General features: G+C 47.9%; 2 protein-coding genes across 5 annotated transcripts in view; one reads left to right on the top strand and one right to left on the bottom strand.

Annotated features, from left to right (window-relative positions):
• Positions 1-106: 106 nt before the first annotated feature.
• Positions 107-16,621, bottom strand: ACP1 (acid phosphatase 1). 3 transcript variants are annotated; one of them, XM_060647349.3, is made up of 7 exons: positions 16,536-16,621; positions 15,512-15,720; positions 11,296-11,369; positions 11,095-11,208; positions 4,951-5,012; positions 2,806-2,911; positions 1,701-2,635 (listed from the first exon to the last, which is right to left on the bottom strand). In XM_060647349.3, exons 2-7 carry the CDS (start codon positions 15,552-15,554, stop codon positions 2,558-2,560), a joined length of 477 nt encoding a protein of 158 aa, XP_060503332.1. In that variant the 5' UTR covers positions 15,555-15,720; positions 16,536-16,621; the 3' UTR covers positions 1,701-2,557. The 3 variants fall into 3 exon arrangements, with proteins under 3 accessions (XP_060503309.2, XP_060503332.1, XP_078301204.1); XM_060647326.3 differs by lacking the exons at positions 11,095-11,208; positions 16,536-16,621 and adding an exon at positions 10,934-11,047 and having other exon boundaries at positions 107-2,635; positions 15,512-15,665; XM_078445078.2 differs by lacking the exons at positions 1,701-2,635; positions 2,806-2,911; positions 16,536-16,621 and having other exon boundaries at positions 4,946-5,012; positions 10,934-11,208; positions 15,512-15,682.
• Positions 16,217-17,469, top strand: part of SH3YL1 (SH3 and SYLF domain containing 1) — a 40,965-nt gene continuing 39,712 nt past the window's right edge. Inside the window, exon 1 of one of the 2 annotated variants that reach the window (XM_060647292.3) lies at positions 16,217-16,667. In XM_060647292.3, coding sequence (XP_060503275.1) covers positions 16,484-16,667 — 184 coding nt within the window. In that variant the 5' untranslated portion in view covers positions 16,217-16,483. The remainder of the gene's footprint in view (positions 16,668-17,469) is intronic. The other variant, XM_060647300.3, reaches the window with a different exon arrangement.

The raw sequence follows: 17,469 nt of genomic DNA, 5'->3' as shown, positions 1-17,469 counted from the left end.
CGTTTGATGAGCAGGGCTACAAAGTGACAGAAAAAGCAATTTCCTTTTCCTAATTAGGTGAAATCTCAAAGAATATTTCTTTAGACACATAAACAGAATCCGAAACTATATTTTCATACAGCATATGGTATGATTTAATATTTTTATTACTTTTACAATTAAATTCCCAGAGTATTATTTGGAATTGCATGAAAACCCACAAAAAAACGTGTCACGTTTTGGAGACAGTGGAGTGTAAATCTGTGAACATACCAGGCTCATTTCATTTGTCCTTTGTACAATAAATGTAAGATAGTATCCAGATATTGTGCAATATGTAAATACTGTAAATGCTGAACCAAGTAATAAACAGTGTTTATTATAATGAAGTCTTAAAAGTGACTCTTCACCTCTGACGAGTTCACTGGTGGGAATTCATGATTTACAGACCTATGAAGAGATTGCAACACTGGCAAGAATGTCATGGAATACAAAAGCCACGAACACATGAAGTGGGAAGGCTATGGATTCTTGGAAGGGACAATTAAATTGACTTTTTTTTAAGGAGACGCTACTATGGAACCGTGGCACGTCTTAAGATAGAGCCTGATATGGTGATGAGTATTTAATAAATATTTAAATAAGAATGCATTTCCCGCGTGACATGGTAGTCATGAAAACACTAAGAGGTAAGACTTCCAAGTGGCTCTAGATTTTTACAGGTGATCTATTTTGAACAAATGATTGCATCCAATTTAACACAACTGAAATCAGCAGGAGTTTCTCTGTTCACATGACTTCTCGCCTGGATACAGCCATAAGGACAAAGTAGACGTGAGTTGTGGGATGTGTCTGAGGTTCATATTTAAGATACGTATTCAAACGGTAAAGAAACAAACTATACGGATTCATTCATGATCACGAAGGCACAGAGTATGAAATTACTTTGAGATTATTCAGCAACTACTGACTGATGAGGGCAGAGTGTAACTCTGAAGTGCGCTTTCTTATTCCTGTTTTCTAATGGTGGTGAATTACTTGATCTTTCCATCTCAATTCTTTACTTTTTAGGGTATCATCACCAATTTCTCAATACATTTAACCTTGAGAGGTTCCTACTTGTCTGAGGAAGTTTTCAGGTAGGACTCTCTTCGGGTGACTCCACAGGGAGGCGGACACACGTCCTGCCAGGGTGGTGGGAGAGGCGGCTTGCACATCCTCCAGGTGGGAGGAGACTCCAGGACTAAATGCCCCCCCGCTCCGCCCCCGGCCCCTCAGGGCACCCTGATGGGGCACCTGTTCCTCTACACTCATTCTACTGCTGAGCAGTGATCCACTCAGACTTTGGGTGAAGACCGATTGGTGAGTGGTGTTTCTCCCAGGACTCCGGACCACCAGCTACGAGTCAGGGTAGAGGCCGGCCGTAGAGCAAGCTGTCATCCATCTAGCCATGCCACCCAGGAGGGCTCCAAGGAGCAGACGGTCTCACTCCGCAGGTGGTGGGGTCAGGCAAGGACATTTATGGCTGCAGGGGCCTCCTATTTCTTTCACAAACACTTTATCATAAGTGGAAGCAATATACTTATTTTTGTCATTTTACTTCCTAACACTGAAGATAAACACGCATAGATAGCATCACAGACCATCTGAAAGGGACAATAAAAGCACTGTTTTCTAATTCTTCACTTATCAATAAAAAAGCAGGCAGACTTCTATCTTAGTTGTATTTTTATACTCTCCCCAGTTTATTTTGAAAACAATCTTTTCTGCCACAAATCCATATGAATTTTAGATTAGTTACCTCAAAGTGCACAGAAGTTACCTGTATTTGTCTATAAATCAAACAACAAAGAAAGAATACTTAATGTATCAATATTTAAGCATTCCAACATAAAAGAACTTTTCCCAACTTTTTAATAATTTTTTCCCCACCTAAGCTCATCTACATTTGACATTTGGGTCACATAGCATTTAAAAGCAAAACCAGCACACAGTGTCTTTCCTTCTGGATGGAATTAAATTTCCAGAGGTAAAATGGTTCAAATGGAAAGAAGCTGACTTCCCTGTGAAATAAACCGGACAGACAGACAGACAAAAACTAGCAAGCATTAAAGGTTCTAGAGATGGACACCTAACTCTCTTTCCCACTTTCTACGTCAACGGCGTGCCACTGTGAGCTGGGGTGAGCTCCCACGGAAGGCCCGCTGGGCTGGTTGGGGGCCCTGGCGAGAAGGGGTCACGAGACCGCGGAGGGCATCGTCCCCGTCGGTGGTCCACAACCTCAGGGAGGAAGAGGCGGAGCTCGTGTGCCCACACGGCCCGAAGGGGATGCTGGAGGTCTCTGTGCTCTGGGGGTCATGTCCCACGATTTTTGTAACCGGGGCAAAGTGGGAGTTCAACTCGTCAGGAACGCTTCGTGTACCCCACAAACTGGATGAAACATTTCTATTTATTTGCCAAATACAGTAACTGATTTCCATCTACAAGCATTTAAGAAACAGGGTCAACCGAAGAAGCAGCTGCGGCCTCACTGTGGCTCCTGTGGGGCTCGCCGGGGGCCGGGGGCACGGGTGCGACATCAGCAGGCCTTCTCCAGGAAAGCTCTGCAGCACCTCACACACTGCTGGTAGACGGTCTCAAAGTCGGACTCGTTCCCCTGGAAGCACAGGGGGAAGAAGAAGTGAAAGCCGCATGACAAAACGCCCTTAGGAGAGTCTCATCTGGTGCGGCACACGGCCGGGCAGGGCAGGGCAGGGCGTGCACAGGGGCTCATCTGTGAGCCACCGCCACACAGCAGCGTCACAACGGAAGGAGAGGTGTACTTACATAATAGGGGTCTTCAATAATAAGCTGTTTCTGTGGATCATAGCTCCCAAGGAGTTCAATTTTAGCTTTGCAGTTTTTAATGTGATTACTCTTTCTATTCAAGTCTCTGTAAAATTGAAACATGAACTTAGTTTTCTGATCTAGGGTTTCAAGTTAAACAGGGACATCTGCTAGGGTTTTATGAAACGTCCGTATCAAACCCCAGCAAGAGTGACCTGATTTAGAAAGGAAACCAAACCCTCGGTCGACCCGAGTGACCCTCCATATGCCAGGGTTTCTGACTCAGGCGAGAGGGTTTGCAACAGCAGCACATTCTCACGAACACTTTGACGCACGATATGCGCTGCGAGCCGGGCAATACCCTGTGAAACACATGTTGGAACGATTAAATCAAAAAGCTCCTACTTCAGAGGCTAAACAAGGGTGGCAGAACGGACCTCAAAGAGCCACGTGAACCAAGTGCCCAAGGGCCGCAGATCCCACCTCAGGTGTCCCGACACATGCACCGGGTCTCCCTGTCTAGCCCCTGCTCCTGCGTTTACCCCTCCAGCCTCTGCCCAAGCTGCAGACACAGCTCTCCTGCCACCGCCTCCTCCGCTCCCACCGCGGCAAGAACAGCGGCGACTTTCCAGGCTGCATCTTGATCGTTCCTCCGTTTAGTCAGCAACCCCCACTGAGCACCTAGGATGAGTCAGACCCCGTGCTAGCGAGGGGGAGGCAGACCCCTACAGCAAGCGAGCGAGCTGGCCTGAAGCGTGGGCTCCGCCAGCTCCGCCCCTGCACTGGGTGCCCACCGACCCCCGGGACTGTGCCAGGAGACAGACCGCAGGAAGTTTCGGCCGGACACCGCTGATACGGTCAGTACTGTGTCAGGTGAGAAAAATGAGAACAAATCGCCGAAAAACAAAAATAGAAACCATGTATCTCAGTGATGTTCCTGATTCATGGAGACAACAGTAAGGCTGTGAATCCTATCTGTCCGCCACATGTGGAATACCTGTGAATTCGCAAGGACTTAAGGCAGCAGGTCCCCGAGGCCACACTGAGGCCACGTCCCAGCCCTCCCCTGTGCTGGCGAGTGCTGACGGCAGCAGGCGGGCTGCAGTCTTGGCTCTCAGCGTTATTAACACCAAGTCAGTAAAGCTGGCTGTGTGACGAGGGATGCAGTGCCCTGGGCTTACAACTGGGAGTTCTTCATACTCTCTTGGCTCATCTAACCTGCAGTGGCTTCAAATTTCTAATGTGCATTGTATTCACTTATTTTGGGCATGACCACATTGTATCATGTTGTTTGTTAGGTGTAATTCTGTGTTAGCACACGCAGCCCACACTAGGCCCTGCGTCCCGGGGGCAGGCGGCATGAACGTTTTCTCCTCAGCGTTCCCCAGCACCTGGCACTGTGCCAGGCGCACACATCTCAAGAAACACCGAATTCCTTGCTGCCCAAATGCATGCATGTCCCCTGGGGTTCAACAGACACGTAAGGAGATGGGGCACCGTGGAGACTGCGGCTCACGTGAGACCCACAACAGGCTCTGCTGAGCGAAGCTGAGCTCAAACCCCCCCAGCTTGGCCTGCGCCAGCTGTGAACCCGGGACCCACCCTCTCGGTGCCTCTCCGATTCGACGCGGAACGACGATGTGCAGGGCCCACAACGCACCACATCAGTTGGCCACTGTTACCTAATACCCCAGCCTGTCTGCTTCTGCTTTTCAATCAGTTAAGGCAATCAACAATTTAAACAGAGTGAAAAGTTTCCTCGTTGCTGAGTTTCCTCAGTCTTCCTTGCTGCAGGATGGGGGACAGCAGGTATGGGGAGGTTAAGAGGAGAAACACAGTGAAACACCCGTGGTCCAGGAATCACTACAGCGGTGACAGCTTTAGCTTTACCCCACCCTCTGGCAAAACCAGCAATGCCTGATGCGGACCAGGCTGTCCCTTATCTGAGGGTGCGTCTCTTGGTAAACACTCCGGGGAGACAATTCTCAGTTACCTCCTGGTCTCTTACTGTTGTAAACAGGTAATTGTATATATTGTGACCATCACTTCTATGAAAACTTTACTAAAAAAGTCACTTTAGACAAATTATCTGACCTACTATTAAATCGACAGTTGAACAAAAATACCCTTAAAACATGAGATTACCTTAGATTGCTTTCATCCATACAAAGTATATAATCAAACGTGGCAAAGTCTTCCTTGGTAACCTAAAATTAAACAAGAAGTCAAAAAACAGTGTTTATAACAATCAAGTCTAGAGGATCCAAAGCAATACAAAAAAATTTTGCTGTGTTTGAATTTGGTACCCAATTAAGTTAAATAATTTAGGGTACTTTAAAGTTAGAGTTAACCTATTTTGTAATATTGTATCGCAAAGAAATTTTATACTATTAAGTTCCCTGGAATAACAGTAACATAGTATAATATGTAAACAAAGTTTATACTTCATCTGCGATTTCTTAGTGACAAAGTATAATTCACTTCGCATATTAAAATGTCCTACGTCCAACCCCCCTCAGTGTTTTACTCTATTTTTCCTTGTGCAGGAACGTAATATCCTAGGCCCCAGTGACAAACACCAAACTACAGAGATGGATGGCTGTCCCTGTGGGGCCCTGTGCAGGGCAGGTAACACGCCAGAGGAGATATAAACCAGGCCAGGCCGGGCAGAGAGTTCTGGGGGAGGGAGGAAGATATACATTAAGTATCGTGTTCAGAGAAGAGTCCCTAAGAAGGAAATCTGTGAGTAACTGTATGTAGGACTCGGCTCTCCCGTGAGAACCCATGATCTGAGCAAGACACAAGAAAGGATGCCACTCGGTACTTTTACTGATATGAAAACTTACAAGTTTTCCAACATCACACTCTATCAACGGAAGCCCACTGCGATGTAAATGGGAAAATTATTTTAAGATTTTTAACTATTATAAATAATGATGCCATAAGAAAGAAAGGAACATAAACAGGTCACAAAATGAAGGTGAGAATAATTTCTAAGAATGTAATTTCTCAATAATAATCTTCCTCTCTAAAAAAATCCTCTAAAATACAGGAGTACCAGGAAACTCAAAAAGAAGACATCAAAACCCTGGTTAAACAGAGCAATGATGCTATTTAACAGCCAGTGTAGCGAACGAATAATAAATATGCTCCTTATTCTGTTAAAAATGTAACTTTTGGCTGTTAGTATGCACTTGATTAGTTTCTGATACAGTGTGTTACTCAAGTGCTGAGGACTACAAGTTGTAAACATTCCCAAGGTACTATGTTATTTCACGTTCTATTAGAACAAATACTACACGCTATTTTCACAAAACAGTTTTATGAGAAATTTAATTTAGGATCAAATATTAACATTATTTTTAATTTTAGAATTATTGCAAGTGTAGATAAGACAGTCTTAGAACTGACATCTACCTATAAAATGCATACATGTTTAGATATTAAAATACTTGAGAAAGAATAAGAATAGCTATAGTTAATATCTTATAAAAAGCCATTTGGGGCGCCTGGGTGGCTTGATCGGTTGAGCATCCGACTTCGGCTCAGGTCATGGTCTCGCGGTCCGTGAGTCGGAGCCCCGCGTCGGGCTCTGTGCTGACAGCTCAGAGCCTGGAGCCTGTTTCAGATTCTGTGTCTCCTTCTCTCTCTGCCCTCCCCTGTTCATGCTCTGTCTCTCTCTGTCTCAAAAATAAATAAACGTTAAAAAAAAAATTAAAAAAAAAAAAAGCCATTTGTGTGCTCCCGTGACGAGGTTTTGAGAGGCCAGAACCCCAAAAGGAGTCCCCGCCATGGGTTATGCGTGGCAATATTTACCACTGAATATTAAATATTTAATACCACTATTAAAAAATGAAAATGGTGAAGAGTGGCCCTATTCTGTATTTCTGCAAATCTCTGTCATGTCTGCTTCCTGGAGGACAGACAGGTTCTCCTCTGCGCGTCTGTTACCTGATGTGCAACATGCTGAGTGCGAGTGCACAGTGACCCCAGCCTCACACAACATAAAGGGAGTATTTTCACGGCCACTATAGATAACTGTGGATGCTCTGTGATACTAAAACTCAGTAGTGATAGTTTCTTAAAGGTTACTTGCAATATAGAACATGGAAACATATCAGCAAATTTTTATTACTTTGTTCAAATCTACTGGTCAGTCTGACACCTTGAATGGACTCCTTAGCATGTCCATTTTTTTTTAAGTTTACTTATTTATTTTGAGAGAGACAGAGCACGAGTAGGGGAGGGGAAGAGAGAGAGGGGGACAGAGAATCTGAAGCAGGCTCCGCACTGTCAATGTGGAGCCCGACATGGGGCTCGAACTCACAAACCGTGAGATGGTGACCGGAACAGAAATCAAGAGACAGACACTTAAGCGCCTCAGCCACCCAGGCGCCCCTACGCATGTACCATTTTGACCTCATGGACACTTTGGGAATTTGAGGGCAGGGATTCTCAAAGAGGGGGGCAGATGGCAATGTCTGTGGACATCCTGACTGTTATGACGGAGAGGAAAGGGGTGCTCCAGTATCTAGTGGGCAGAGGCCAAGGACGCTGCTGAACATCCCAGACCACAGCCGTCAGTACCGCCAAGGTGGAGAGCACACTCTAGATGCGGAGACGCCCGGGCAAAGGGCCACTGCTGGAAAAGACAAGCTCCAAGGACCAGGGAGCAGAGAAAAACTGGACAGAAGGGCCGACGACACAAAGACCCCAGAGAGCAGCGAACCTGACGCTCAGAAGCTTTCTTCTCAAACCATTTGCCACATTCTTAAACGACCCATGGCAAAAAGCTACGCAGCCCCAGGGGGAGGCTGCAGCTACTCAGGGAGGTGGCAGCTGCCAAAGAGGGGCCCTCGGTGTACTCCTGGAAGGTTCCACAGAGGAGGGGACCAGTCCCTCACAGCCCAGGCCTCACAGGGGGGACCAGTCTACCACAGTCCAGGCCTCACAGCCCAGGCCTCACAGGGGGACCGGTCCGTCACAGCACAAACCTCACAGAGCCACGACCAGCCTGTGAGAAGGGTAGAAAACGGAGAAGATGACCTAAGAAACTTATGTTCAAAATACACGTAAGCTGAATCTCTGAAGAGAAAGCCGAGAGGACAATGTAAAAAGAAAGTCACGAGAATTTTCCAAAACTAACAGAAACCACCACGAGGCAAATTCAAGAAGCATACTTTGGCTTACCATGGTAAAAGTGCTGGACACAAAGAATCCGTAAGGAAAAACCTGAAGACAGCAGAGGAAAATAGAGCAATTTCAAAAAACAGACACAACTGATTCGATGAATCCAGCCAAACCATTAAAGCAGAAACACTATCAATATTTGACCAACCTAGGAGAGCAGAGAAGGAAGGCACGCCGCCTGGCCCGTCTCAGGAGGCTACACAACCGGGACGTGTGTGCTGCTGGGTGTGCCCCCACCCAGGCCTTCCCCAGCAGAACCCTGTAGGTGCTCACCGTGGCATCGCCGACCTAGAAACGCCGCGAGCGCCCGTCCGCGGTGGGACGGACACGACCGCGGCACGACCGCGAACGGCCCCGAAGCGAGAGCAGGGGACGACCGGAGAACCTCCCAGAGAGCAAGGCCCACAGAAAGGGCACACGCTACAGGTCCCACGGCCACAGGCATAAAAGGTGGCAAGAATGTGAGCGGTGACCTCTGCAGTGGGGGGAGCGGCCCAGGCCCCGAGGACCACGGACGGCCACGCGCGGTCAGGGCTCTGCTGAGAAAAATGTCTAACAAACCAAACGTTTGTCTAACAAACCAGACTAACCAGATGTGCGTTCACACACTCAAAAACAAACGAAGCACCCTAAATACATTTATTAAACCCAGGTGGAAAATATTGGGAAGACTAAAATTTTAAGCAATGTGACAGAATAGTTCTCACACAGATAGTGACAACCGCTAAAGGAAAGCCTGTAAACAATCACAAGATGCTAAAAGGTAACAAAGACCTGAGGGGATGCTAATTTGCAAAGCAAATCTTACCGGTGTTACCAACCGGAAAAAAAAAAATCCTTGAGAAAACTTTCTTAAAAGCACCAGGGAAAAATAAAAAAGCAAAACAAACAAACAAACAACAGATGATGTGTGAATATTATTACTAAAACCAGCAATTACAATTCTCCTTTCAAAATTTAAAGTTTCTAGCTTTGTTTTTTAAGACATGTGTATTTAAATTCTTCATTTGTACCCCAAATTACATACTCGTATACAAAAAATAATCCAGTCTTAAAAAAAGAAAACATGAAAGTGTGACGGCCCATAATTATGAAGGACTTCGAAATCAGCAGGTTCTGTCAACCCTGGAGATTAGAAGGACATGTGGTACAAAAAATGTTTTCCTGGGGCGCCTGGGTGGTTCAGTCGGTTGAGCATCCAACTTCGGCTCAGGTCACGATCTCGCAGTTGACGAGTTTGAGCCCCAGGTAGGGCTCTGTGCTGATGGCTGGGAGCCTGCTTCAGATTCTGTGTCTCCCTCTCTCTCTCTGCCCCTCCCCTGTCATGCTCTCTCTCTGTCTCAAAAATAAATGAAAAACATTAAAAAAAAATGTTTCCTGTCCAATGAAAATTCCATTTAAGAAAACGTCAGGCCCTTAAGGAAGTTAACAACTTAAATAGTAAACTGTTAAATACACAGTCAGCTAAAAGCCAGAAATGAGCAGTTCACAGATTCCAGAATAAACTTATCTAAGCCAAAATAACGTGCATACCCCTGGCTTCTGAGACATCACTAATGCACCAGAAGTGTTTCTACGGCACTTTTGCGAATTTTCTGGCTCACACCTCTGTATGTTTTTATTAAAACAAACAAATAAGCCAATGGTCAAATTCCTGTTCTACCACTTTGAAGCTGGGTGACCTTTGATAAGTATTTTCTCTCCAGAACTCAGTTTCTTTATCTGCAAAATGGGTTTACCAAAGACTCCCTTCCCTAACAAGGTAATGGAGAGGACAAAAATTGAGATGATCAAAATTAAAAATACAATGCTGTATGGCAAAGCAATTTGCAAAGCTTTAAGTAAAGACGTGATTTAGTATAACAATGATTAAAGAGTCTTTGTCCTGTCTTATACAAGGTTCTCCTTCAAATGCGAAGACTAAATTATGGCTCTCACACTGCCAGCCATACTTCTAAATACATATGTTTGACAAGTGATTTTCAAAACATTCAGTGGCTTCTCATTTTAAAGGCTGTGGACACAGCCTGTACATTTTGTTAGGTTGGACACAAAAAGAAGTTAGAAGATTTAGTCAGATGTTTTAAAAATCCAATGAATTCTCCATGAAATAATCATAGTGATAAAGTAGCTTCTCCACGTAACAATGTATGAAGCATTTTGTACCAGAAATGAAGCAGATCTCTTTAGCAACTAGTCCTTGTGTTGTGGAAGGTTCCAGAGCACACACCTGCAGCAGCCTGCTAGCGAGGGAGCACCACGAGCCTGCCCTGAGCCCTGACGGCTCACTGATGCTGTGGCATGGAACCCTCACAGTCTCCCCTGTGGTTATGCAAGAGTTCAGAACCGTGCAGCTCAGCTAGCCGCTTACCAGTTCCAGGGGGCTACCCAAATAAGTTGACACGTAAACTCCACTTCCTCTGTCACACTGGCCGTATTTCAAATGTACCCACAGCCTTTACTGGCTTCCACACCGTCTGAACGGACACAGGAGGGTTTACTGCCCAGCACTCCAGACTCTGAACCCAGGAGTCCAACCGCTGGGATCAGCACCACCCCACATTTCTAAGACACTTCACAGTAGAAAATACATTGTTGTATATGTTCTAGTACTTTATTCTAGCAACAAACTTGGAATGTAACCGGACTAGTCACCAGGAAGATCTCAGAAAATAAAAAGGAGATTCTAACTCCAGCCCTTAGGGAGGGCTCTCTCCAGTATCAATTGCGTGATGATACGTGTATTTTACTAAGTAAATTCCAAGATCACGCACATCTTTCAGAACTGTGGAGTCAGCAGCGAAACAAGAAGGACACACTGTGGCTACTTAAACGGGCCTCAAATAACTGCTCATTCACACGCCAGTGTGGTTAAGCCTCTCACAACTTCGCAAGTCACGGGACACCAGTAATAGAAATTAAATGAGAGCTCTGCTACCTGTCGTGCTTTATGGGCTGTGCTAATGCCATGATTTCTGAGGCAGCTCACAGCTCTTGGATCTGGTGACCGGCCCACGTTCCAGTCAGAAACAGCGCCGCTGTCAATGACCCACTGCAACACAGAACACACATGTGCACTTTCAAGTTCCGATACGGTACCTGCCGGGCAACGTGAGTCATGGGAATACCATGCTTCCTCATGCAGTTCTGCCCTCGATAGTCAGGAGGGTTCCCTATTTCATATGTGGATGTCGCTGCACTGTCTATCCTCCACTGCAGGAGAAAAAAAGAATTTTTTTCACAATTTTCTGCCCCAAAGGCATTCGGGTTGGCCTCTTTAAGACAGAGAATGGTACTTACGTTATCTGAAAGATTTTGCTCAGTTACAAGCTTTCTGAAAACTGCTTCTGCAATGGGTGATCGGCAGATGTTACCTTGAAAAGAGGGAGCGCAGAAAGTGGGCATCAGGTCTGATGCAAGGGCAGATGCTGGATCCCTGCAAGCACTTCACCCCGACACCCAGCAACGGCACCGCCCCCAGGAGCGACTGCTGAATGGCAGGACCTCTGGGGAACAGCCGGTCACTGTCCATCTGTCCAGGTGCTCAAAGTACAAATAGCCAAGATGTCAGAAAAACAATTACCGCCCAAATCATCGTTTTCCAGGTTGCTATCAGTAGCCCAGAGGTGAGTCGTGAAACCAATGAAGTGGGTTGCAAGGAGCCGACTTTAAAATGAAATACAGTAGCGTTAAAGGTACGGATATCCAAGTATATCGCACATAAGGAGGGATCCTGTTTCATAAGATACACAAACAAATGGATTCAGCCATAACGGCAGTTCAGCACAAGACTTCACTGCGCGGCCTGTGGCAGGGCCTGCCCCAGGGCCACGGAGCCGGCCGGCTGAAGCAAGGCCGCTGCCCTCCGGGCCAGCAAGTCTGCTCGGAACTTCCGACATCGGCTGCAAGTTCAGGGACCCCCCAGGGCCACCCTCGCTTCAGAGCAGCCAGCTACAGACTCAGGGTCCCCACAAGTGCAATAATTCTCTAGGAGAACACGAAAAACTCAGGAAAATGCTAGACTTGGGATTATAGGTTTAGAACAAAAAGATTCAAGGCAGAACCAGCCAGAGTTAGAAAGCAGAGGGCAGATTCTGGAGGAGTTTCACACGTGAAGCTTTCTGGTCCTCGGGCACGTGTCACTTTCTCGTCATCCGTGTGGGACAATACCCAGGGCACTAGGGCTTACTCACCAGAGCTCCAGTGCCAAGGGCTCACTGAGTGTCATTAAGTAGTCGTGACTGATGAAACTATGGGCCTGAAGCTGAACTCATTCTCTGGCCGCCCCCCACAAGTGCTCACACCCCCAACCAGACTCCCCCTCTCAGTATAAACTGCACAGGGACCTCCTGGAGTAGCAAAACACTATTACCGTAGGGAATTCCAAGAGGTTGTACATTACCACCCAGGACCCGGGACAAAGGCCAGGGAGGGCCTAATTCCTTACTACACTGGGGGAAAAGATAAAAGACATAAAATCTACTCTCAAAATACTTCTACATGTGCCAAGCAATGTGTTACAGAAAACTCAGAGTTAGCTATAGCAAAAACAAGAAAACAAATGTGGACAGACAAGCAGTATACCACAGAAGCACAGGAAATTAAACATTCTAAAAGCATAAACAAGATAGTAAGAAATTTCTTACCAGGAAAAAAAAAAAAAAAAAGGAAGATTGGAAGGGAGGAGAAAGACCTTTCTGGGCATTTAAGTTAAGGGTTGTATGAATAAGAGAGCAGTGAATGTGTGCTGGAGGGCCTGGTTACAAGGACCTTAACTGGGCCCGGGAGGTGGGCCCAGCAGGTCCAGTGGGAAGGAATGTCCAACAAACATACTCTGCACGTGTCCCACACAGGAGCCCAGTGCTGTGCAGGGCCTGAGGACAAAGGCTCTTCTCACAGTCAGGCAGACAACTGCAAGACACTCAGCCCACAGAGGCCAGCACGAAAACACTAGGACTAGACAGGAACTGAGTTAACGAAACACACACCACTTGACGCATATTAGAATCTTGGGGTTTGTGTTAAGCATGTAGAATTGGATCTTGTAGAGTGTTGTGAAACACAACTAATTCCCCATTACATGAAACCGACACTGACTTTACTACAATCTTCTTCAGTTTCCACATTAGTCTTCAATCTAGTAACGTACTTATAATATTTTTCCCCATAAAGATTGTGGTTTCCACAGCAGTGAAAAAAAATCTGTCAACCACTCAACCATGAAGGGGAAGACAGGAATTGATCCCCAATGTCCTCTGTAAGCTAGTTCGTACTGTGAAGTTTTTCCTTTACACATTCTGAATTTTGTATAGTTTTTAAAACAAGTATCATCCCCACTACGTTAATTATTGTAAGGCTCTGATAGATGTGTAATTGTTTTACTTGTCCCCATGTACCCTGGGAATACTTCTAAAGAGCAACCACTCGATTCAATTTAAGACAACCCTTGTTATTTTGAAACTCTAGAACAGATGCTTACAATCTCACATCTAAAGACATAATTAAGACTAGTCTCACCCCTTTACAAATAATTATTAAACAGCTTAGTTTCCCCACAGGACAAAACCTAGGGTTATTTACTGCCTTAAAGTTAAGGCATATTCACCCAAAATTACTTTTTTTCCCCAGAGAGTTCTATTTACAGCAAGGTATGAATAAGTATAGATGGGAAAAAATTACTACTACAAAAATTAGAAGTCATACTACTTATAAAATCAGCAGAATCCTGCTTCCTTGTAACTTGCTCTCTTTATTTCAAAAGTTGATATCACCAATTATTCAAAAACAGAGCTCATGAGTAAAACACAGTAATGCAGGTTTCATCTATGGAAAAGTTCTAAAAACTTAAAATGTCATCTTCAGATTTCTTTGGAAAAAAGATCTGTGAAGTCTCAAGTTTTGTTGGTTTTTTTTTTTTTTTCCCCAAATTAGGCAGATAATTCATACTTGTACTGCACACCTTTATTTCAAGGACTGAGACTCACAGAAGAAAAAAATGAAATTCTCCAAGGGTAGGGGCTGTGTCTCTTACCTTGAGCCACACCCCCCACAGTGTACAGCACAAATGAAGTACCAATAAATGTCAATTAATTGTTTGAAAGAGGTAATCTGGCACCACTAATGTTATCATTTGCAACCACACTGGCTGTGGCACAAACACCAGTGCCTTCGACAGTAAGGCACCATCTCTACCGCACAAAACACGGAACGTTCAACCATCTTTCCAAACTAAGCGCTGCAGTTCTTTCTTGCCATTAGCTTTACCAGTGAAAACATCTGACAGTTCTCTCTACACTTCAGTGTGAAAAGAGCCTTCCAATTAAATGCTTTGAAGGAATACATTTTTTACATTTCAAAAACACACCATTCTTATTGCTCCAAGTACAGGCCATCATGGGAAAAGGCCTTCATCAGGCCCTCAAGTCTGCCCAGAACTTGACCCCTCCCCCGCCCCCACCCTCGAGGCCCTCTCTGGTCCAGCACACACCCCCTGCACCCCTGGCCTCACCCCTCTCCAGGGTGCTCTCAACACAGCAGCTGAACACTTCTTTCCAAGTGTCCCTCTGCTCAACGGCTTAATCCTCCAGTGGCCTGTGTCCTTCAGAGTAAGCCCACGTCCTCACAGGCCTCACCAGATCTGTCCTGTGTAGGCCCTAAAACAGCATCTAAAAACTAGGATTCATTGCTCATCACCTTTATTATGTATGGCTCCCGGAGCCAAGAATAATTTTTACCTTTTTAAACAGTTAAAAAAACTCAAAAGTAGAATACCTTGTGACATGAGAAAATTACATGGAATTCAAATTGCGGTGTCCATAAAGTTATACTGGAACACAGCCAAATGTTACTGCTTATGTATTTTCTAGGTCTGCTTGTGAAAAGTACCAAATATTTACTTTCTGGCTCTTCACATAGGGGTTCACAGACTCCTGCCCCCGAGCACTCATTTTATGTAAGGAATTCGCTTTCCTATGCATCCAGAATGGTTCTAGTTATGTATTCATGGAGGCATTCAAATTACCTTCAAGAGCCTTCAGGTACAGAGGAAGGTCTGGCTGAAAAGGCTCCTGGGTCTCCAGGCCAGTGTTTCCCTGCCAATATGAACGGGACCAGCACTCTCACCGCAAAACTGTCCACCCACTTTCTCCTGGGCCCAGGACACTTTTCCAAAGATCCAAGGCTTGTGTTCTCACCTCTTCCAAGTCTTTGCCCAAATGTCACCTTATAGATGAGGCCATCCCTGACCCAGGCTTGCAGAGTGGGCCGGGCAGGTGAGCGGGGTCATGGCAGAGAAAGGACCTCGCTTGGAGAGTGGGCTGGGCACGGGAGGGGACCCGGCTAGGAGAGCGGGCCCAGCAGGTGCGCGGCGCGGAGAAACAGCCCCGGGGCGCTCCATCCCACCCTCCCCGCCCTCCTCCCGATCGCCGTCCCTGGCCCAGCGACGCAGCCCAAACGGCACGAGACCCACCCCGACCCTTCGGGAAAGCCAGAATGGGGCTAGATCCCGTCGGCTCACCCAGACACACGAACAGCACAGACTTGGACACCGGCTCGGCCATCTTCCCGCGCTCACGCCCAGGCGCCCACTGAGCGCGTAGGGACTTCTCCTGCGCAACGCAGGCGCACCTCGAGCGTCCCGCCCTCCGCGCCTGCGCAGTACTGCCTCCCTGGGCAAGGGTCCGGGCCGTGCGCCTGCGCAGTACGGAGGCGGAGGGCGGAGCGTCACTGGAGGACGGAAGAGGTTCCGCGGCGAGGGGGCGGTGTGGGGGCGGGGTCCGGGGGGGAGGTCAGGAGGCGGAGGAGGGGCCTCAGGGAGGAGGACGGGCTTTGAGCGGAGGGGCGGAGTGGGGGGGGGGGGGCGGGGCCGTGAGTCACCTGGAAGGGGGAGGGTCCCAGTGGGGGCTGATTGAGGTCCCGGGCTCTGTGCACTGATCATCTCGGGGTGGGGGAGGGCGCCCGGAGCGCATGGTGAGGGTGCGCGGACGACTGACCGATGCTAGAGGGGTCCTGAGCGGGTGCCCGAGGGTCTGCGGAGTGTAAGGGTCCCCGCGGGGCGGGTCAGGCCTCTCCCTCCTTGGCTTCAGGTGAACGACCCCCCAAACCTGGGCTCCCTCCCCAGACCTGGCTCCACCGCCCCAGACCTGCCCCCCCTAGACCTGGGCCTCCCCTCAGACCTGGGCCTGCCCCCAGACCTGCCCACCCCCAGACTTGGGCCCCCCCAGACCTGGGCCGCGCGGCCCAAACGCGAGGCCCGCGATCAGGGGTTGAGCGGAGTCCGCTCGGGACCAGGGAGCACTCCCCGGGCCCCCGAGACACCTGCCTCGCCCTGACCCCCAGTGCTCAGGTCACACACAACCGTCTGCCTGGCGACAGGGCCGTGGGCTGGGGGGGCCCAACTATAAGAGACTGGACGCCTTAGAAGCCGCCCTGGGAGGGACGCGGTGAAGTCAGAAATCCCGTGACCGCGCCGTGCTTTCGTCGGGGGTGTATGTGGCGGGTGCTTCGTCCTGGCAAAAGTGGAGTGTTCACCTGCCCCTTACCTGTGTCAGGTGTGCACCTGGCCAGGCGGTCCCCGCCCCGGGAGGCGGGGCCGAGCCAAGGGCGCTCTTCCTCTTCCTGGGGAGGTGTCGGCCGCTCGAGGGGCGCCGGAGGACCAGGCTCTGGGGTCACAAGTGAGTACAGGTGTGGGTGACGCCGCCGAGCCGCACCTAGAGTCGGGACCACCCCACCTCTCCCCTTGAGAAAGTTTGGCTACAGAGGGTCAAAGGTTGGGGAAGAGGGCGGGAGAAAGGAGGGCGTCCGGGGATTTTGCTGTTGCGTATTATCAACAGGTCATTCCGCAAACTGTCAAAAATTAACCAATTCTGTAGACTCGTCCACAGGTGTTTCCGGACACAGAAAAGCTCTTGCTAAGTTTTAATTTTAGCTACTGTAATTCATTTTATGTTATTTGGAATTATCTAATGTTTGAAAAGCACTTATTACTCTTTTTCGTCCCAATTTGTTTCAATAAGTGACTCTCTAGAGCCGTGCGGTGCTGTGGGTGTGAGGTGAGCTTGACTGGTGGGGGCAGGAAGTCAGCAGGGCGCCCTGGGTCCCCTGTGAGGTTCCAGGCCCTGCATGTGACCACTTGGCCCTCCCTGCGATCAGCCAAGCCAAGCCATTTGGGGCACCTCCTGTGGTAAGGGGATCTCTGAGCAGAGAGTCGGGTGGATAGCTCCCTAGCTCTGGGGGCACCGGATGCCTGCGGGGCTCCCTGCCGCGGTGGGCTTTCCTATTTAAACAAGTGTGACTGTGCTCTGAACGGGTAGGTGACCACAGGGAAATGACATGTACCTGCTGGCCTGAAACATACCTGTTTCACTTCAACAAATGTTTCAGTGTTGTCACTGCTGCCAGAAGGGCTGAGTTGGAAAGAATGACACAGACCTGGGCCCCTTGCCCCCAGGGAGTAATCTGATGGGCCCAGACAGT

The sequence above is a fragment of the Panthera onca genome, chromosome A3 (assembly GCF_046562875.1).
Source record: "Panthera onca isolate mPanOnc1 chromosome A3, mPanOnc1 haplotype 2, whole genome shotgun sequence".
NCBI classification, from domain to species: domain Eukaryota; kingdom Metazoa; phylum Chordata; class Mammalia; order Carnivora; family Felidae; genus Panthera; species Panthera onca.
This window is presented reverse-complemented; position numbering and strand designations above follow the sequence as displayed.

Excerpts from the sequence above, each read along its gene's own strand:
- ACP1 (XM_060647349.3), bottom strand. The coding sequence starts at position 15,554 with ATGGCCGAGCCGGTGTCCAAGTCTGTGCTGTTCGTGTGTCTGG. Across the intron at positions 5,013-11,094 it reads TGACTCACGTTGCCCGGCAG|GTTACCAAGGAAGACTTTGC; the intron begins GTACCGTATCGG and ends GTTTAATTTTAG. Across the intron at positions 2,636-2,805 it reads TTATTGAAGACCCCTATTAT|GGGAACGAGTCCGACTTTGA; the intron begins GTAAGTACACCT and ends CTGTGCTTCCAG.